This window comes from Ceratotherium simum, chromosome 22 (assembly GCF_057802395.1).
Source record: "Ceratotherium simum simum isolate JZ-2026a chromosome 22, ASM5780239v1, whole genome shotgun sequence".
In the NCBI taxonomy this organism is placed as follows: domain Eukaryota; kingdom Metazoa; phylum Chordata; class Mammalia; order Perissodactyla; family Rhinocerotidae; genus Ceratotherium; species Ceratotherium simum.
In genome coordinates, this window is record NC_141921.1 from 21,862,828 (window position 1) to 21,885,153 (window position 22,326).

The 22,326-nt window shown below is 47.5% G+C and overlaps 1 protein-coding gene across 1 annotated transcript in view; it reads left to right on the top strand.

The window, feature by feature from the left end:
* GRIK3 (glutamate ionotropic receptor kainate type subunit 3) overlaps positions 1 to 22,326 on the top strand; it is a 218,980-nt gene that overhangs the window by 118,958 nt on the left and 77,696 nt on the right. The window contains exon 2 of the mRNA XM_087446265.1: positions 12,015 to 12,191. Coding sequence (XP_087302391.1) covers positions 12,015 to 12,191 — 177 coding nt within the window. The remainder of the gene's footprint in view (positions 1 to 12,014; positions 12,192 to 22,326) is intronic.

A 22,326-nucleotide genomic window follows, 5' to 3' on the forward strand; every position in this document is an offset into this window, starting at 1 on the left:
CCCCGTGCCCCTCACCTCTGCCCACTCCATATCTGCGTGGCCTTAGATGGGCCTCCTGGCATTCTCAAGGCACGGCTGTGGGCTGGCAGGCTGGTGCTGAGGGGCTGCTGGGGGCAGGGCTGTCCTCCAGATGCTGACACCACTGTGGAGCAGGTGCCTGGGATTTGGAGACGAGTCCCCATTAGGGCTGGTAGTAGGTCCCCCCAGCCAGGGAGAGATCCTCTCCATAGCCGCCCAGCCTCGTGGAGCCCTAGCCATCCGTGCAGGGGCAGGGGCCTGGCAGGGTGCTGACTGAGGGCACCTCAGCCTCACTTTCCACGTCTAGTAAGAGCCCATCATTGTCGGGGCTGGGGTGGGCAATGTTGAGAACTGCAGACCTGGTGTCCTCCTGGCTGGGCATCTTCATGGCAGCTGGTCTGAAGGATATTTGTGTGTTTTTTGCTTTGTCACTTAAGTATCAAAGTCCTGAACTGGAATTAGCTTTTTAAAACAAGCAGAGAGAGCGTGTGTGCACGCATGTGTGTGTCCATTGATGTGCACTTATATATGCATTTATTTACAAACATGTCTTGACACCCGCTCTGTGCTAGATAGCGTGTTAGGCATTGCGGGCAGGAAGGTGATGTCAGGACGACGAAGTTGTGTCCCCACCCTCCAGATGACCACAGTCTAACGGGGGAGTGAGGGGCGTACGACACATCATAACACCTGTGAGGGTACAGAGGATGAATTCAGAGCTCAGGGAAGGTGTCTTAGTTGGGGACCCCAGAAGCAGGCCCTGTGACACGGTTAGGCTGTGAGTAGTTGACCTGGGAGGTGATCCCAGGAACCAGGGTGACGGACAGGGAAGAGAGACGGGGAGGAAGGAAAGCGAAGAAGGTGCGTCAGCAGCTGGGTTACACTGTGGGCGACTGGGGCTCAGCCCCGCTGGGGCCTTTGAGAAACTGGGTAGATCGTGCCTTGGAATTGTGCCTCTGAGGGGCGAGAAAGCTGGGGTTCATCCACCTGTTCCCTGCCTCCTGGGTGGAGGCTCTGCTGAGTTCATATCTCCCTGGCTTTTGTGGCCTGACCCGCACTGGCCACGCCTGTGCCATTGCCAGCGAATGTCCCAGCTACAGAAAGCGCTGGGCGTGCAGAGGAATGTGTGCAGGTGGCCTCTGCGTTGGGACAAGGGCATAAAGACAGTGTCTGCCACACAGGCTCAGAAGAGAAATACGGAGGCCAGGTTTGGAAAGAGGCAACAGAGAAAGAGGGCGTGACGATTCAGGCAGAGGAAGAGCACACGGGAAGGGTCAGAGGTGAAGGGAACGGTGGGGAACGCAGTGTGGGCAGAGGACGTCCTGCCTGGAGGAGCTGAGGCCGGAGGAGGTGGGGCTGGACCCGGAAGGGCCTCGAATGCCAGGCGTCAGTCTAGTCTTTCTGCTGTGGGCATGTGTGCGTGAGGCTGGGCTGTGTAAGATGGGACACCCTCCCCCACCAGTGTCTCTGGGAGCCCCGCCTGATGATTCTAGGTCTTCAGTCCTTCGGCCCCTCCAGCAAGGACGCTCACTGCTCGCTGGGCCCCTCCGCAGCCCCCTTCCAGCCCATTCTCCGCCTGCTGACAGCCCATCGGTCATCAGGGTCTCTGGGCAGCACGGGAGCCTCCAGCCATCCTCCCGACACGGTCGATTCTGCAATATTTGACTTGCGTGTCCCTGAGTTGTACAGACAGAGCTCCACATATCACCAGATCAATTAAAACAACTGCCACCAGGCCCCGGAACTCAATCAGGAGCCCTCCCCTGGGGCCCCAGGGAGTGCACATTCTCTGCTCGGATCTGCTCTTTCTCTGGATGCCCCCGTCTCAGTTAAAAGCCCCCAGGTTCCCTGTCACCTCATAACTTCTTACCCTTACCAAAGGCTTATAATGTGCCTTAGATGATTTATGCCATTTAAGCCTCAAAATCGCCCTATGTTGTAAGTGCTATTGATATCTGTGTTTTCAGAGGATCAAACGGAGGCACGGGGCAGTGAAGGGACTTGCCCAAGGTCACGCAGCTGGAAAGCAGTGGGATCCATTCTAACCCAGGCCATCCGGCCACAGAGTCCACACACCTGACTGTATTTCCATCCTCATCCAGACTCTGGGGTTGTCTCTGATGCACCCTCTCCCGGGCCGCCACTTCCCTCCCTCATCTCATCTCTGACCCTGCAGCTCCCCTCCTGCCTGGAGCCTCCTTCACTCCCTCCCGACGGCTCTGCCCTGGCACACACAGGTCCTCATCCCCGTGACACCCACCCAAGGCCAGTCTCCCCCGCCGGCTGCCCTACTCCCTCCACAGCTCACCTCTGAACAGGTCAGATGCTGCCTCCTCCATGAAGACATCCACGACCTTCTCTCTTCTGAGTCTCCCCAGCTTTACAGACTGTTCTTGTCACGTGGAGAGTTTTACTCTTAGAGTGTTTGTATTTGTGCCCCTCCTCTCATCTCCACTTCCAAGCTATGTGTTCCTGAAAGGCTGGGAGTGTGCCTGATCTCTCTCTGACTCATCCAGTGCCCAGAATCGTGCTTTGTTCACTGTCGTAGCCAGTAAACTGCCTGGGGAATGAATGAGTAAATGAATAAGTGACTGAACAAACAAGAGGGTAGACACACGTACTCCTCGTCTCCCGTTCCTTGCCCACAACCTCAGAAAGCCCATCCCTGGACCTTTTCTGCTGGGCACTGCTTACCTTTTGTGAACCACATGCTATGCCTAGCGGAGAAAACCAGCCAGCTTGTCCCCTGATTCTTCCTCCTGCTGAGACAAGGGCAGAGAGAGGCCCCAAAGCAAGTTCCGAGGCACTGCCAGGGCCGCCGAAGGGCTGGCTGAGGCACAGTAGAGAGTAGAGCCTGGTTCTTCCAACCCACGGGCTGCACAGAGCCGCAGGGGCCCTGGCAGGGAGAAGAGACAGCCCTGATCAGAACAGACAGGGAGGCGGGCCCCTGGAAAAGGCTGTTAGCAACAATCTCACTGATCAGTGTCTCAGTTAATCTCTACGACACCTTGGAAACTTCAGAAAAAGAACAAAGCGGACTAGAAAAGAAAGAGCAGACTCAAGCCCTGGAGGACAGACGGTGCCCGGGCCTGGGTGCTGGAACGTGAGCGTCTCTGGGGACCCAGCCGCCAGGCAGACGCTGGCAGCACTCTGCAGGCCCTGCGTGAGTCTCCCAGGCTCACTGCGCTCAGAGCTAGGCTGGTTGGGCTGCTTTTACAAGGGTCCAATTCAAGAGCACAGAGTTGTTCAAGAAAAAGAAGAATCTCAACAGACTTCAGACCAGCCCATACAGTCCTGAGGTCACAGGCAAGGGACTCAGCCTTCTGCTCCCATCGGCCCTAGGGCCTGTGCCTTGGGGGGCCTTTAGGGACATCTGCCCAGAGGGAGGGGGGCTGACTCCAGGACCCTGGCTCTTGATGATGAAGCCATGCCAGAGCAGCAGTGACAACCCTTCCTCCTGGTTTTTGAGGCTACATTCAGCTTGACGCAGGCCACCACAGGATGCTCACCTGGGAGGCACGGAAGTTCCACCTTTTGGGCACATTTCCAAAGATATAAAAAGCAACCTTAAAAATAGGGGCATTGATGCTTGGGGTGTTCAGAATATTTCTCATAACATATGACAACATATCATAGGAGAAGGAGCGAGAAGGAAGTTGGTTCCAGTTGGCACAGCCAATTCCATCCCACCTTCCCCAGCCCTGGCCCTGAGTTGCACCGTCCGTAGATGAGGTTAGGCATGAGCAGTGGTTTTCATGCTGGGCTTAGTGGAGCCCTGAGGGCTCCAGAGCCTTCTCTGGAACTGTGGCATCAAGTCTGTAAGAGCCCGGATGATGGAAATGGGCTTGGGCGGTGGTGTGCTAGTAAACACACTCTCCAGAAGAAAAGTGCTAATTTGTAGCATCCGCTGATTTCTGTGGTGTAAATACTCTCACTGTGGCCCATTTCAAGCTGCCAATGGTTTAATAACTGGCTTTCAAAATTCCTGAAAATTGAATTATTGGCTCTACCAAGCTGGTTTTGGTTGCAGAAGAATATTTGCCATTGAGTAGTTTTTACAACATCCTTAGCCTCCCTGGGACTCAGTTTTCTCTTATGTAAAATGGGGCAATAATAGTTTCTATCTCATGTGGTTGTAGAGGTTCCTGTGAGTGTTAAATGAAGTGGGTGGAAAGTGCTCAGTATCATCCCTGACACATCATCAGTTGTTGTTGCTGTTATTATTATTATTTGTTTTACCCATTGGGCTTCCACTCAAGACTTTGTTGGAAGAAAATGTCCCAGCTGCACCCGTGCTCCACCCCTGCTTACATCTTCTGCGACCCATCACACACACACTCACACCCCATCCCATTTTCTCAGCAGCCCTGGTGTCTCTGCTCCATTTTATTAAAGCAGAAAGCAGTGACAATTATTTTCATAATGAACTGGCTCTTCAAATTAATGCCAATTACGCTATGCAATCATGATTAAGATTATGCATTAATCAACGGTGCCAACCTACTTATTAGCCTCTTTAAATAACGATCATGAGGAATGTATGGGAAGGGAGAGAATGGAGAGCAGCCAGTTGAATGGGGGAGCAGCCTCTAAGCAGGGCGAGGTGCTCTCTCTGGGAGCCGAGACCCAAAGCAGCCTTTCTTCCATGGGGCAGAGTTTGAATCAAAACCCCGGCCCATCAGACCCTGAGCTTCTGAAGACCCCTGCATGAAAGGGAAAGGGGGTGAGAGGATCCAGAAGGGAGGGGGTGGAAGAACCTTGATGGTTTATCACTTGATGAGATCCAGTGCCCCCTTCCTCCAAAAGCCCTAAAGGGTAAGTGTGGTTCATACTCCCCCTGGAGTAATGTCACCCCTGCCTTAGGTTAGGACCCCCAGATGCAGAGCCTGAGGCAGGAGTTCAGATGCCCAGGGTTGATAGAGGGGAAGAGCGCTCTTTAGGAGAACCCTGTAGGGGACTGAGCAAAGCAAGATAGAGAAGGGGACAGGGCTGGGGGCAAAGATGTGTCCTCAGGTGAATGCAAGATGGGGGGTGTTGGGAGGGGCTCTGGAGCATGCATGCACCATAGAGTTAGGCCTACTCTGAGGCAGGAGGAACACCCTTTTGAGCCCCAGTATTAGTCAGTCATTGGCTGCAAACTGTCCCCAGGGCAGACGTGAGTGGTGTGACCTTCTGAGCAAGGTGGCTCCCTTCAACTGAGAACAATTCCCTGGAGAAAAGGGCAGCCTATGAACGGAAGCAAGATTCAAACCCAGGTCTGCCTGCGTCCAGAACCCGCTCTCTGAACCTCTATGCTGAACTCAAATATTGGCTGCCTGGGTGTCCCAAGACATTCAGACTTTTGGAGTCACCTTGCCCTAACACATTCGAGTAGAATGACTCCCATCCTTGCACTGAGGTGGGGGGTTGGGGGGGCCCCAGCAGTGCCTCTGAGAATGCTCCAGGCTTCCAGTTTCTCCTAACCGACTCTTGTTCCAAGTTCCTTCTCTGCTGAATTTTCCGTGTCCTCTGTCATCCCACCTCTTGTCCGCTGTCTGCCCTGCCTCATTCTGTGCTGGGCACTGCCCGCCTGCCTTCACTTTCCCCAGAGAGCACAAGCCGCTGTCAGCTTTCTGAGGCAGACTGTGCTACAGGGTGGGCTCCCGCAAGGAAGGAGATGACAGCACAGTGCAGGATAACTGAAAACTAAGTACTGGCCATCACGTGTCAACACAGCCCCTTCCTGCCGTGGCCTCACCCACCTTTGGGCCTGGGGTATATTCTCCTCCTCTTTCTCCCTTTTTGGGCTCACTTCATAACTATTCTCTTTCTCTTAGGCCCTTCTCTCCCATCCTCCCCATTCAAACACCCAACATCCCATCTTTGTTTCCTTTGCACAGCAATTCAGTACTATCATAGTCTTACCTTCTCCGTCCAGGCCCGAACGCGCTTTTACCTCTGAGATAAAGACTTCCCTCCCCCTAGAAGAGGGGACAAACTGCAGCCCTCTGGCCAAATCCAGCCCACCACCTGTTTTTATAAATAAAGTTTTATTGAAACACAGTCACACCCATTTGTTTACATGTGTCTACATCCATTTGTTTACATGTGTCTTCCACTTTCATGCTACAGTGGCAGAGGTCAGTGGACCATCTGGCCCACAAAGCCAAAAATATTCACTATCTGGTCCTTTACAGGAAAAGTTTGTCAACCCCTGCCCTAGAATGTGGAAGTTCAAAATTCGTTTTGCTTTTCTTTAAACAGCCTTGTTTCTCTCCTCCTTTAAGAATTAATGTTTATTAAGTCGTCACCGTGTGCCTCGCGTTTAGCTACATTGTTTTCTTTCTTCCTTGCAACAATCAACCCTTTGAAGTATGTACCCCATTTTGCAGATGGAGAAACTGAGTCTCAGAGAGATTGAGTAACTCCCCCCATGGAGAGAGCTACGGTTTGGACTGAGGCATGGCTGTTGCGGGAGCCTAAGTTGAGAATCTCTTTGCTACTGTCTAACAGCCCAGTGCTTATTGTCAGCTGAGTGCTGCTTCTTGAGAGCAGGGGCCCAGGGCTGACTTTTCTTGGTATCTCAGCGCCCAGGGACAGGTTGGCATGTGGCAGAGATGGGTGGGTGTTTGTGGAACTGAATTATGTATCCTCTGGGCTTGGGTCTCAGTGGCTTGAGACAGGTCACCACCCTTATGACATATTAGCCCCTCTCTCTCTCCTCTCCTCCCTTCCTGCCAAGGTCTGAGAGGCAGGTGAGGAGGTGTGAAGCCCTAGGAAATGGCTCTTTGTCCCATGACCTTTGACCTTCATTTGGGATGGGGGTCAGTAATGACCAGACCTCTCCCCGGCTCTCTTCGAAAATTTTTTTTCTAATTTTTACATTTTAAGATAATAAAAATAATATATATTTATTGTAAATAATATGGAAAAATCAAGAAACTACAAAGAGCAAGATTAAAAGTATCCACAAACCCTTGCTACCTAAAGATACTCACTGGTAACATGTTGGTACAAATCCTTCCAGTCTTTTTTCTATGAATACAGATATGTGCTTTTTGTTTGATAAATGAGTATCATGCTGTAATATGGTTTTGTTGCTTGGGGGCGGGGGGGAAGGATGAGCATTTTCTATGTCATTAAGTATTCTAAAGCTGTTTTTATTACCAAAGCTCTCACAAAATGCAGAGGACCTGGGAAAAGAAGTACTAAGTAAAAGCAATCCATCATCTTTTTACTTTCTAGAAAGAACCTCTGTTAACATTTTGGTGTATGCCCTTCTGATATGTCCTTTTTGATTTTAATTGGAATTGCATTAAATTTATAAATTAATTTGAGGAGAACTGACATCTTTACAATATTGAGTCTTCCCTTCCAGGAGAAAGTTATGTCTCTCCATTTATTCAAGTCTTCCTTTATGACCCTCAGTAAAGTTTTGTAGTTTTCTTGATATAGGAATTGCATGTTTATTGTAGAGGATTTTATTTTTTCGTTGTTGCTTTTGTGAATAGGGTCTCTGTTTTTCCTTATAATTCCTCACTGTTTATTGCCGATAGGTAGGAAGCCTATATGTTTTTCTATATTTGTATGCTGGCCCCTTGATGAGCTCTCTGTTTAGTTTCTACCAGGTTTTCATCTGAATCTCTTGAGTTTTTAAGAGGACAGTAATAGCATCTGCAAATAATGGTAATTGTGTCTTTTTTCTGATTGCACTACCATCATTTGTTATTTTTGTCTTGTTTATACCATAATTTTTTTAATATAAATTTTTGGTTTTTTTTTTTTTTTTTGAGAATGATTGGCCCTGAGCTAACATCTGTTGCCACTCTTCCTCCTTTCCCCCACCCCAAAGCCCCAGTAGATAGTTGTATGTCATAGCTGTACATCCTTCTAGTTGCTCTATGTGGGACGCCGCGTCAGCATGGCTTGCTGAGTGGGTCCACGCCCAGGATTCGAACCAGCGAACCCCAGGCCGCCGAAGCAGAACGTGCAAACTTAACCACTAGGCCACTGGGCCAGCCCCTATACCATGATTTTAAAGAATATTTTATTACAGAGAATGTCTGTCATATACACTTAGGGGCAATGGTATAATGAATTTCCGTATACCCACCACCCAGCCCCATCAACCAGCAACCCATAGCCCCTCCTATCTGATCTGCACCCCTTCCCATCCACCCCTCCCTTATTATTTCAAAGCAAAACCCAGACACCATATCATGCCATCCTCTACTGTGACTGTTAATGCCTACAAGTTGTTCTGCCCTAAGAGTGGGTTTTAATATATTAAGTAATCTTCTACTTTTGGACATTAAGTTGTTTCTCTTTTTTTCAATATTTTGTCAAGAATATCTTTATACATAAATGTGTTCCTGTATCTCTTTTTCTAAATTTATATTCCTAGAAATGGAATTACTGGATCATATGGTATTTTGATCATTTATTTTCATTTAAATACATATACACGATCACATGATGGCTTTTCTGATAAGAAGTATAACACATGTTCACTGCAGAACTTTTTGAAAATACAGGAAAACACAAAGAAGGAAATTAAAGTCGCTCGTAATCCTACCACTCAGAGAAAACCCCTCTGAACGTTTTGGGATGCATTCTTCTCATTTTATTTTGTGTGCGTGCTCAGTGTGTTTATGCACACCCGCACAGATTCACATGCATACACGCTATGTGTTACAAATTGTAAGCCTGCTGGAGTACTAGGGGGCAGGGGGAAGATTTATTTGTTCACTGGTGGAGAATGGGTAAATAAAATGTGGTGCATCCATAGAAATCCGACTGTCGATTGTCACACTGTGGCGGCTGCACGTTGCTGTGATGCTGAAAGCTATGCCACCAGGATTTCAGATACCAGCAGAGTCACCCACAGTGGACAGGTTTCAGCAGAGCTTCCAGACTAAGACAGACTAGGAAGAAGAACCTGGCCACCCACTTCCAAAAAAATTGGCCATGAAAACCCTGTGAATAGCAGCAGAGCATTGTCTGATACAGCGCCAGAAGATGAGAGGATGGAGCAAAAAGACCGGGCAGGGTTCCGCTCTGCTGTACACAGGGTCGCTAGGAGTCAGAATCAACTCAGCAGCACTAACAACAACAACATCCATAGAAAGTAATATTATTTAACAATAAAAAGGAATGAAGTAGAGATGCACGCTACGACACGGGTAAACCTCAAAAACATGCTAAGTGAACGAAGCCAGATGCAGAAAACCACAGATTGTGTGATTCCATTTATATGAAATGTCAAGAAAAGACAAGTCTCTAGAGACAGAGAGTAAATTAGCGGTTCCCTGGGGCTAGGGGTACAAACGATGATGGCCTGTAAGTGGGCTCAGGGGATCTTACTGGGGTGATGGACACGCTCAGAAGGTGGATCGTGGTGATGGTCGGACAACGCAGTAAATTTACTAAAAATCATTGTACACTTACAACGAGGTGAATTTTGTGGAATTTCTTAATGTAAATAATACCTCGATGAATGATTTTTAAAAAGAACAAAGGTTTATTTGGAAAATATAGAAAAGCGGAAAGAACAAACTAAGATATCTGCCATATAGGACTATTCCTTTGCGTTGTTTTGAAATGTCTCTGTTCTTACATCAGTGATAAAACGTCCTTCTCATCTTCCTTCTGTTCTTCCTCTTCTAACATGGGGTCACACTGCATCTCCTGCTTTGTGAGCTTTGTTTCTCACTTAAAAATATATCATGGATATTTCCCAAATCATTAAATTTTTGCTGCTATATGGAAATGTATAGCAAATGGCAGTTTATTTACGGTTTCTCTGGTGTTGGACTTCTCTGGATTCCCCTCCCCATACATGATCTGTGTGCCCATGGTTGCTGTTGGAGTCACTTCCTAGAAACCGAAGTATTGAGCCAAAGACATGAGCCTTTTTAAGGCTTTTGATACATTTCTAATGGCCATCGAGGAAGGCGGAGTATACCCGTTCCCGCTCCCGCCAACAGTTAAGCAAGTGTGTTTCCAAGCACCCTCGGCAAAGCTGGGTGTTATAATTTATTTTATATGTCTGCCAATGGGACAGGCAAAAAATGGTATCTCCTTGTTGGTTTAAACTGAGTTTATTTGATTATTAGGGAGGATGCACATTTCTTTATACGTTACTAGCTCCTTTGTATTTTTTTTTCTTTTGCGAAACATCCATGCTCGCCTTTTGCACATATTTCTACTGGAGTATTTGTCTTTTTTGTTGAGTTTTAAGTGCTATTTATAAAATAATAACATCAACCTTTATACTGCCATATATGTTACAAATATTTTTCTGAGTTTGTTGTTTGCCATTTATTTTTGTTTATGGTAGTTTTGATATATACTAGTTTTCTATTATTTCTGTGGAGTCATCAATCTTTCTCCTATGGTTCCTGACTTTATTGGAAGGCCTAGAAAGGCCTCTTTCACCTCAAATTGTATAATATGCACCTATGTATATATTTTTTTGTGCTTTAAAGTGTTTTCTTTCCTCCTTCCTTCCCTTCCTTTCTTGCTATTTAATCTTTAATCTGTCTGGAACTTATTTTGATATATAACTTAAGATTGGAATCTGATTTAAATTTCTCCCAAATAATTGAATAATTGTCTCAGCACAATTAATGAATAATTCATGTTTTACCTACTGGTTGGAAATAGCCACCTTTATCATGTCTTAAATACTTATCTCTACTTGCATCTCTTTCTGGGGGCTTTTATCTCCTTCCATTGATCTATCCGTGTTTTCACATGCCATTACGACACGGTTTTAATTAGTTTGACTTCATGCTATATTTTAAATCTGGGCAGTGCAAGTTACCTCTCATCTCTTTTTAGGCTGTTATCTCCTGTTTAGTCTTCCAGATGCATTTTAGAGTCATTTTTTCAAGTAAAAAGCTATATCCTTCTATGATTCTGATTGGAACTGCATTAAACTGAAAAATTAATTTGGAGGAAACTGACACTTCTACCCTTGAACCCAATCATCCAGGAACATGACACACCTCCTCATTCAAGTTTACTCTTATGTCTCTCACTTAAGGTGTTTTTGTCATCTTTAATACCGGAATTGCACACTTATTTGTTTATTATTAGTTATTTAATCTTTTTGTCAGTATTGTAAAGGAAATCCTTTTGCTATTAAGTTTTCTTACTGGTTGTTGCTGATATAAAGAAACACTATTAATTTGTGCTAACTGGTCATTTAACTTGACTCTCCTACTAGTTCTTACTGGTTTTTATGTTTAGGGATTATCTTAAGGGTTTTTAAAGAAGGCATTTATATCTTTCGCAAGTAAGATTTTTTTCTTTCCAAGAGGTATGCCTCCAAATTCTTTCTCTTTCTTATTTCATTGGTTAATGGTTTGGTGTGAATCTTTACACTCCTCCTTTTTTTTCTTTAATGAGAATGCCTCTAGTGTTTCACCATTAGTGTGATATTAAAAGCTGATTTGAGCTAAAGATGCTTAAAGGAAGTAAATATCTGTTCTGGTGCTAGTTTATTAAGCATTCTTAACAGCAGTAGATATTGGATTTTATCAAATGCCTTCCTGCATTTTGTGAGTTGACCATATTTTTTTCCCCTTTGAACTATTGATGTGATGGAATGATATTCATAGATTTCTTTATATTGAACCACCCTTTCATTCCTGGGATACAACTTTATGTGATCATGGTATGTTATCCTTGTTACATTCTGGTAGATTCTACTTGCCAACCCTCTATGGAGAATTTTCATAGCAATGTTATTAAGTTGGTCATTTTATTTTAGCTCTGTCTCTCAGTCTCTGTTATCAGGAATTTGCTAGCTGAGTGAAATGAACTAGGAAGATTTCCATATTTCTTATGCTCCAGCACAATTTCTATGTATGTGAATTATCTAGGATATTATTGAACATTGGGAGGGGGAGAATCTTGTCCATAAAACCTTCTGAGCCAAGCATCTTTGTTAGCCGTACCCCCCCCCCACACCCCGCTTCCCCAGCAGACACAATTTTACCCATCTCTTGCAGGAGGAATCTTTGAGTATGCAGACGGCCCCAATGCCCAGGTCATGAACGCCGAGGAGCATGCCTTTCGATTTTCTGCCAACATCATCAACAGGAACAGGACTCTGCTGCCCAACACAACCTTGACCTATGACATCCAGAGGATTCACTTCCATGACAGCTTCGAGGCCACCAAGAAGGGTGAGTGTGCAGTCCGTGACTGCTCTCTTCCCATTCTGGGGAGGGGGTAAGGCTGCATTTGCTGTCCAAGGTCCTGAAAACGGGCCAAAGCACAGGGTGGGGTTGGGCTTAGAGCTTTTTCCGTCTGGTTTCAGGACCTGCCTCAGTCCCGGTTCAGCTGAGGCTGTGTCATCCCCCAGGGGCGGTGGATTGCTCATCAGGAGTTCCCAGGCCACTGGGAGAGGCCATGAGGGAATGAGGGGCCATGGAGGGGAGTAAGAAGTTAGGGGTGGGGGCCTGAGATGGGGCTGGGGAGGTAGCCGTATGGAGGCCAGCCCAGGTCTCCAACACCTCTGGACCAAAGCTGGCATTTTTCAAACTTGTTTTTTCTTTAGTTGAAATCCTACCCAGAATATCAATATTTAAAATACATATAAAACAAATAATGTATAAGTTCAAATGTGCAACATTTACTAGCCATAAAAAGACTTGCTCAAAACAATGAAGCTGCTTCTATGGCTCCAACCATTTGACCGCAGAGGCTGTGATTGACACTCGAAATCTGACATTGGCCTCAGCATTCAATGCGTTTTCGTATTTTGTTTTGGCTGCAAAATAACAAGAAAATCATAGTTCATAAAAATAAATTTAGTAAATCCAATTGAACAATTTTCCCCACACCTGATTATTAGAAAATAAAAAAAATAAATAAATGTTAGGCTGCATCCTGCATCATTAGTGACACATTTACAATAAACTCCAATAACTGCACAGAAGGGACTAGAGAACTTTGTTCCAACATCCTCACACACACGCAAAAAAGGTAGCTGTCAAAACCTGAATGAGCAACGTGGCATATAGCACATTTGAGTATATAAGTATGCTCTTTTGTTACTGTTTTTAAAAATATGGTTTATATATATTTAATTGAAATTAAACTTAAAGGTTTAGATAACTCTGGAAGTAACTTCGTAGAACCCTAGAGTTCCATGGAACTCCATTTAAAAATCTCGGGCCTAAGGAACCTCATTCCCAGAGAAGAATAGGTCATCCTTCCTATAATATGCTTGCTTTTCTCCTTCAAGGCCCTTGTCACAATTTGTAGTTAAATAATTGTGTGTGTTTAGTGTCTTTCCCCTTCTCTCCAACACCACTGAAAGGAAGACTGTCTCTTGTTAACTGATGTAGCCTGGCACCTAAAAGACTGGTGTATGGAAAGTGCTCAGTGAAACGATCATTGAGTGAATCAGTGATGAATGGTGTGAGAATAGGGCATGGGAGCCTGAGCATCACTGCCCAGGATCCCTGTCAGCTGAGCTTGGGGACAGCGTCATTCACGCATCTTGGGAAGACTGAGGCCCATCCACAGGGGACCCTTGGTCTTCCTAAGGGGTTCCCAGTAGCTAATCGAGGTCTCCTGGGCTCCCAGTTGCAGACCTGCCGGGGTGCTGCCTGCTGCTGGCTCTGTTTTCCAAAGCCACACTGTGGGTAAACATCTCAGCACAGAAAGGCAGCGTAGTGTCGGCTTGAAGCCAGACTGCCTGGACTTGCACCCTGTGCACTCTGATATTGGTTGTGTGACCTTGGGCAAAATGCTCTGTGCCTCAGTTTTCTCATCTACAAAATGGGCACACCTCTCTGAAGGACTTAGAACAGTGTCTGGCCCGTATGAAGTGCCATGTTGGACTTTGCTCTTATTACATTGGCTGCCTTGCTCTCCACGCACTGGGCCATCAGGTCTGGGCCTCACACCGACAGGCACTTTCCCACTGCTGCCCCCTGTCCCACCTGCCCTGCCCGTCCTTGCCTTGTGTGCTGGAGGTTGGAGGGTCCCTGACATTGAACATGGTTACTGCTGACATTTTTGAGGCCACTGCCCTGAGTCTCAGAGCCAACCTGCAGACAGACTAGAGGCACCTCACCCTGTTAGCCTCAAAGGGTGGTCCTTTGCCCATCACCCCTCTCCCGGTGCTGGCACGCCCTCCTCTCTGCCCGCGTCCTCCCCGCTCCCTCCCCAGCATGCCCTGCGGCCAACACTGTGCGGTCAGGTATCTGCCTCCCTGCAGAGTCCACGCTGGCACCCTCTGCCCAGCCTCGTCCATCTAGAAAATGAATGAACTCAATCAAAACCGCTCAGTAAAAAGGTCAGGACACAGGACAAACGCCTGGAATCAGCACACAGAGGCCCACGTGGCCGCAACCCCCGCAAAGGGCTAGGCTGGGTCTTCTGTCCATTTTTTCTAAAAATCTCTAGAATAATGTGATGACTCTCTAGTGGTTCACCTGCGATTCAGCGCAGGGACCTTCCCCAGCCAGCAGTGAGCCCAGGGCAGAGCTTCAGAGCCTTCCGAGGCACTTGCTCCAGCAGGAACTTACAGTCCCGCACTTTGTGGAACTGCCAGGTGGTGAGTGAGCAGACTTGAGATAGAAACACCCAGCTCTGGATGGTCTAGCCAGACTGGTCCAAGCGACCAAAGCCACAGCCCCTCCCCAGTCTATACCAGGTCACGTGACTCGCTTGCTTAAAACCCTGGATGGTGTGTCATTCTTTCCCCATTTCATCATCAGAGCCAATGAGGGCCCATCCAGTCTAGCCCCAACGTGATCTTCCAGCCACATCTGTGCTGCTCGTTCCCTCAGCCTCTGGGTTCCAGCCACACCTGCCATGCTCAGGGTGCCATGCTTCCTCCACCTCAGGGCTTTTGCACATGCTGTTCCCTCTCCTTGTAATTCCCTTTCCCCATCCCACCTCTGCCCTGCCCTTTGTCTGGCTAACTCCTCCTCCTCCTCTCAGGGGAGCCCTCCCCAAGCCCCCAGACGAGGTCAGGTCTCCCTGCTTCCATGGTATAACACTGGACTTTTCTTTCACAACCCTGACCCCGTGTGTGCATGTGCACGTGAGTGTGTGTGTGATTATGTGATCATTATCCATCTCTTCCACTAGATTACACATCCCTCTGCCTTTTCACTGTTGCACTATAGAATCATTGTTCTGACTGCTGGTGCCGTACACCAGTTTTGCCTGTTTTTGAACTTTATGTAAATAGAATACCAATGTGTACTTTTCTGAGTCTTGCTTCTTTCACCCTCCAGTATATCCAAGAGATTCATCAATGTTGTTGAATATGACAGTATCTATTGTTCTCCATCGTTGGGTAGTGTTCCGTTCTATGAATATACCACGATTTTTAAAAATCAAACTTGCTGTTGGAGGTTTGAGTTGTTTCCATCTGGGGCCATGGAGTGGTGCTGCGATGAACATTCTTGTAGATGTCTTCTGCGTACTGATGTGCGCATTTCTGTTGGATACATACGTAGGACAGGCAGTGTGAGGTCATAGGGTGTGCATATGTTCAGCCAAGCAGTTTTCCAAAGATGCTGCATCAGTTTCCACTCCCTCCAGCGCTGGTTGGCGGTTGCATTCGCTCCGCGTCTTTATTAACTCTTGGCAAAGTCTGTTTTATTTTCAAATTATTTTTAAATTTTGGCCATTTGGTGGTTTCTGTAGTGGGTATCTGACTGTGGTTTTATTTGGTATTTCCCTGATGACCAGAGATGTTGAGCATCTTTTCATATGCTAATAAATAATTTGAATCTTCTCTTTCCTGGAGTGCCTTTTGGAGCCTTTCAACCACTTTTAAAAATTGAGTTGCTTGTCGTTTTCTTGTTGATTCATAGGAGTCTTTATGTATTGTGGATAAGAGCCCTTGGTTGGCTGTATGTATTGCATATATCTATTATGGATAAGCTTGCCTTTTCCAGTCTTAGTAGTATCTTTTGAGGAGCAAAGTTCTTAATTTAAACAAGTCCAATTTATCAATATTTTCCATTATGGTTAATGCCTTTCATGTTCTGTTTTTGTCTGTCCTAAGGTCATAAAGATATTCTCCTATGTTCTCTTCTAGAAGCTCTATTTTTTTTAATCTTTCATCGTTAGCTCTATGATATATCTCAAACTGATTTTCTGTCTATGGTGGGAGGGAGGGCTTGAGGTTTATTTTTTTCTACGCAGTGCTGGTGGGAGTGAAAACTGATTCAACTTCTCAGGAGAATTGTTTGGAAGTACTGAAGCTAAATGTACGCCTACAAGGATGTTCCTAGACACTTTATTGATAATGGCCAAAGTTGGAAATAAATTAAAGGTCCATCAACAGGAGAATGGATAGAGTAGGGTATAATTATTCAGTGGAATTTGAATCAGCAAATAAAAAAGGACAAACTCTTGTTGCACACAACATCCCGGGTGAGCCTTACAAATATATTGTTGAGTGAATGAACAGTGGTCACCTCTGGTGGAGGGAGGAGCATGCAGTGGATGTTAACTGGAAAGGGGAGGAGAGAACCTTCTAGATCTTGGCAGTGTTCTATATCTCGATTCAAGCAGTAGTTACATAAGTGCAGTTATATGTAAAAATCCATGGAAGTCTGTGCCTAAAATTAACGTACTTTATTATATTGTGTTATACGTCACTAAAAAAAAATTTAAGTGGCTTCTCTCTGCCATCGCTCTCCCTTAAAGTCCCTCTGCTAATATACCTAAGACAGACACCTGCTGTGGTTGGAAGCACCACTGTCTGGGCCCAGAGAAATTTCTGCTGTTGGATCATGCTCCCCATTGGGCACGTTCCATCCCTCGAGGAACCTCATTTTCTGTGATTTTTATTTTTTCTTTTGATCTTTGGTTTTTTTAAACTGCATTCCTCAGGAGCATCATTAGAACTCTTCTAGGGGGGTGAACTTGGGCCTCATTCTAATTAACCTAGCAACAATTCATTTTCCCCAGGCAGAGGTTCCTGTCTCCACTGCCTTTCCCGCCAGCTGGATCCAGCCACCTTGGGCCCTGTGGGGTGAGGAGACGCAGAGGCACGGAGCCTGGCCCCGCCCGCCCCAGCAGCTCTTGTTGAATTAGTCCTTCCCTCTACATGAGGCCCAGGAGGCCTTTCCCCATTAAAAGAGACTTTCACTTATTGTCTTTATTTTAAAATGTTTTGTGGAAAATTAAAAGATGAGTGACTGCCAGGCAGCACCTGAGCCAGCAGCCCAGAGAGCGTCTGTGTTTTCTTGCAAGCCTGATCAGAGCAGACCTGGAATCCACCCAGCGCTCGCCAGGCTCCTCTGCCTTCACTTGTTCTCTGGGCTGCTCAATTCCTTTTAAGACGCAAATTGATTGGGATAATTTTTGCTGCAACTACAACTGCCATGGAAAGGGGGTGGGGGAACTGCATTCAGGCTGTGGACTCCTGCAATGACTGCGAACCATTGAGTTACTGTACAATGACCAGAAAATGGATTCAAAATTGAAGCCACAAATAATGTAATTACTGCAGTGTGTGCTCAAGGCTGTCAGAATGAGGGTTGGCTGCTGCCCTGGAAACATCTGGAGATAAAGCTGCCTCTGCTGCTGCTGCTGCTGCTGTAACCCCTGCCCTGGTCCCTTTGGGGAAACAGTGTCCTTCCAGACTGGAAGATCATCAGAGGGTGGAAGGAACATGGAGGGGGCAGAAAAGGGGATGTGGAGAGAGGCCACGGAGAAGAAATAGGTGAAGGGCGGGACCAGTGCCTTCTGCCACCCAGCAGTGAGATCTAATCACCGCGTCTCTGACAGAATGAAACTCAGCGTGGTCATCATCATCATGTCACCAACACTGTTACCTCTATCAACACCAATGCACCATCACCACAATTGCTGTCATCACCATCAACAATAGTATCACCTCCACTCTTAGCATCACCATCACCATCACCACACCTGCTATTATCATCACTATCACTGCTATGACAGCAACATTGTCAGTATCACCAATCTCATCAACGCCAACATCATCACCACTATTACTCTCATCACCATCAACATTGTTATCACCTACTCTCTCATCAGTGCTTACATCCCCATCATCATTCCTGCCATCATCATCACCATTGCTGTCATGGCATTGACATGTTTATCATTGCCAATCCCATCATCACCATCCCATCATTACATCACAACATCAACATTATCGTCAATTCCACCTTGGTCAACACCATCACCATTATCACATTATCACCATTATCACAATATGGTCCTCATACTCAGAACTGTCATTACGGTTACCTTTATCATTATCTTCATAATCGATGTCAAAATCAAAATCACTTCCTTCAAGGTCATTCTTACAATCCTCTGCATCACCATAATTTGTGGTTGGTCCACTCTCTCTTGCCTCAGTCAAACAGGATACCCAGACCTTGGGCTTGGCCAGGGGGCATGACCTAAAAGGTTGGGCTGGGTACAGGTGGGGGTGGCGGGGCAGCATTTGCCTGCCTGCTTCAAGGCATAGATCAAAGGGGGAAATCCACAGACAGATCTTTGGAGGTGGTAGTGGGAGGGAATGAGACACACAGTCATTCAACCAGGTCATCAGTCAGAAGATCCTCCAGGGAAGAGAGAGTAGAGACAGGAAGTGGTGGGACAGATACCAGGGACATCAGAGGACAGCTAGAAGGTTCTAAACAGAGGTAGAGCATGAGAGAAACCTACAGATTTTATAGGGTGCCTACTTCCTCAGGCTTGGGCAAGAGAGAGTGCCCAGGCCTTGATGCTGTCACTCACTGTCACCATCTCCTCCATGTTGTATCCCTCAGCACATCCAGACAGCAGAAGAATAGCGTGAACGGGCAGTGAGAGTACTGGTCAGGGCCTGGCCTCCTGGGGCGAGGGCCCTGAAGAAAGAGAACTGTCTCCAAACTGGACAATTTCCCAGCAAACCCAGAGTTCCTGTTTTTGAAGCATTTAGTATCGCTGGGTTTCTCTCACGCAAGAGCTGCCCAGGGTTTATGGCTCTAGGGTGGCAATAGCAGGGACGAAACAGTGCGTCCCTGACATGGCCTCCAGGCCCACACCATAGGAGCACTGGGAAGGCACCATGTGTCCCCCTGTGTGTCCTCTCCTGCACTTGGCATTGGCCACCAGGAATCCTGGTCACCCAGGAGATGCCCTCTGTGTTGGCCTTGCTGCTTGTCACACATGGCTGTCCTGTCCCGTGTTCCAGGTGCTTCCAGTAGACTCCTAACAGTAACTAGCCCACCCCCTAGAGTGCTGCGTCTTTCACCTAGGCCATAAGCGGCATTCGCTGGTGTCCTTGAGGGAAGTACAAGTTTCTGGAAAAATAACTACTATACATAATGTCTCTTATTCCCAGGAGGCAGTGAGGGAGGAGGGGGCGGATGTCAGTGGAGAGGAAAAATATCCTGAAGACCACACATTCTGATAGATTCGAAACACCCTGTATTTTGTTTTTTTTTTTTTTTTTTAAATTTTATTTATTTATTTATTTTTTCCCCAAAGCCCAAGTAGATAGTTGTATGCCATAGCTGCACATCCTTCTAGTTGCTGCATGTGGGACGCGGCCTCAGCATGGTCGGAGAAGCGGTGCGTCGGTGCGCGCCCGGGATCCGAACCCGGGCCGCCAGCAGCGGAGCCGCACACTTAACCGCTAAGCCACGGGGCCGGCCCCACCCTGTATTTTGGATCCACTAGTACCCCCCTTAGCCCAGGCAAGAGGGGCCATTTCCCAAGGCCTATGCTTTGGAGGTGCTGCCCTCACTGTCCTCTGGTCAGCTTCTCCTCCCAGGACAAGGGGACTTACCCACCAGAAGCCTGTGCCCTGCCCTTCTAGTCTTTACTACAAGTATCTAGAACCCTGAGTTTGCTGCCCAGTTGGCTCTGAGCCCACCTCCAGGCCTGCATGAGCCTCTTCCCTGGGCTGACGTCCGAAGGGAAAGCCATGCTGTCATTGTCACTAGGGGTGACCAAAGGGACAGCTGTTTGCAGGGGGTGTGGACAAAGCTTGGACATAAGGAGTGAGGTGTCCACATGGAGAGTGCAAGGCACCTTATGGTTCAGGGTGGAGCCAATGGTCAAAGAGAAAGGGGCAGGATGGGGGCTGGTGCCACCTCTCCCCAGATCACTGCATATGAGAAGTCCCCATCCTCACCTGACTTTCCAGGTTGTTATGAAGGTATATTTGTCAAGGAAGGAGGAAAGGGCACATTTTATGTAACAGTTTTGTTAGCTTGACTTACAACATTTAACTATTTAGCCACGTGGTATGTGGGCTTCCATTTCTACTCTGGCCCCGGGCCTTGCAAATCTTAGGGGTGGGCCTGAGCCCAGGAGGTCATTCCCAGAGGCCCTTGCGGCAGCCAGGACGTGTCTGAATCCACTGTGTATCCATGCTTAGGCTCTGTCTTGCCTCCTTCTACATGCATCATATGTTCATATGTGTGCATGTATGTTCACATGTGTGTGTGCATGTTCATACGTGTGCAGTATGTTCATACATGTGCATGTGTGTCATTTCCATGGCCACAGGCTGATGAGTTTGCTGATGCTCTATCGATGGATCAGTTAGGGCTCTTCTGGTTGCAAGTGACAGAAAACCAAATCCTAACCAGCTTAAGCAAAAAGAAAATGCTTGGTCCACATAACCGAAGTCCAGGGTTCCACTTGATCAGGGGCTCATATCTCTTTCTCTCTCTTGGCTCTGCTCACTTTCACACCGACTCCGTTCACAGACAAGCGCTGCACTTTCTTTGTGACACAAGGTGGCTCCTGTACCTCCTCCCAGGTCCAGTTTCAGCGGGCAAGTGCCCCTTCTCAGTGCCTGAGGTCTCATGGCATCCCACTGGTTCCGACGGGTCACGTGACCATCCTGTAAACCTTCGGCTGTAGCCTGGGGGAGGTCAGTGAGCAGTGGGCCTAGGGTCTGATCACTCGCCCTCCCCCTCATGAGTTGGGAGTGGAAAAGGCAGTGGAGCCCAAAGACAAATTAGAGACAGTTGCCAGAAGAAAGGGCAGTGGCTCCCTGGGAGCCCTCCCCCGGAACGCCCCCAAGAGTCCCTCTTTCTCGCTCTTTTAGGCACAGTCCCTGCCTGAGCCTCCGCGCCCTGCTTTGAGCCCCAGCTGCCCTGGGTCTGCTCATTTAATGCTCTGCTGTGCCCGCTGATGTTTGACCTTGCAGAAGCATCTGCTGTCTGACCTGCCCAAGCCCTTAGGCCTCCCCCGAGAATATGAACTGTTCGAAGGCGGGGATTCAGCATTCATTCACGCAGCAAATGTTGATAAAGCAACGGCTCACCGCAGTTTTAAGCACTGTGGATACAGCGGTAAACAACATAGATCCAGCCCTTGCCTCCTCAGAGCTTACATTCTAATGGGAGGAGAAAGTCAATGAATGGACAGGACTTCCGGTGGGTGGTCGTTTAATAAACAAACAAAGCAGGGTGTGGGGTTTAGGGAGTGTGGCTGGACGGGGATTGCTATTATAGGTTGGGCAGTGATGACTCTAATAAGACACAGATACAGAGACCTGAAGGAAGGGAGGGAGGGAGTCATGTGGATACTGAGGGAAGAGCATTCCAGCCAGAGGGGACAGCAAGTGCAAAGGCCCTGTGGCAGGAGTGTGCTTAGTGAGTTTGAGGAACATCATGGAAGCCAGTGGGGCTTCAGTGCTGTGAGGAAGGGAGAGAAGGATGGGAGATGAAGTCAGAACAGTTGTGATGGTGATGGGGTTAGGGATGGGGACAGGTGGGGAGGAGCTGCACCAAGTAGGGCCTCGTTGGTCACTGTAAGGACTTTGGCTTTTACACTGAGTGAAACAGGAGCCCTTGGAGTGATGTAATCCCCCTTAGATTGTGAAAGGCTCACTCCAGCTGCCGAGTACAGAATAGATGGTAGACAGGATACTGAGCAAGCTGGAACCAATGAGGAGCCTTCTGCAATAATCCAAGTGAAAGACGATGGTAGCTTGGACCAGGGTGGGTGTGGTGAGAAGTGGTCAGATTCTGATGTATTTCAAAGGGGAAACAGCAGGAGTCGCTGATGGATCGGGATGTGGGGTATGAGAGAAAGAGAGGAGTCAAGACAAAACCAGGGTTTGGGGCATGAGGCACTGGGACCGTGGAGCCGCCGTTTACTGAGATGGGGGAGGCTGGGGGGAAGAGGGGGTTACATTTTGGACATGTTAGGTCTGCGATGCGTCTTAGACATCCAAATGGTGATGCTGAGTGAGAGGTGAGATGTGCAAGTTGGATTTTAGGAAACAGGTCAGGGCTGGAGGTTAGGAGTCATCAGCGGGTAGGTGTTTCGTTCCTGTTTGTTTCTGCATTTCCCCCC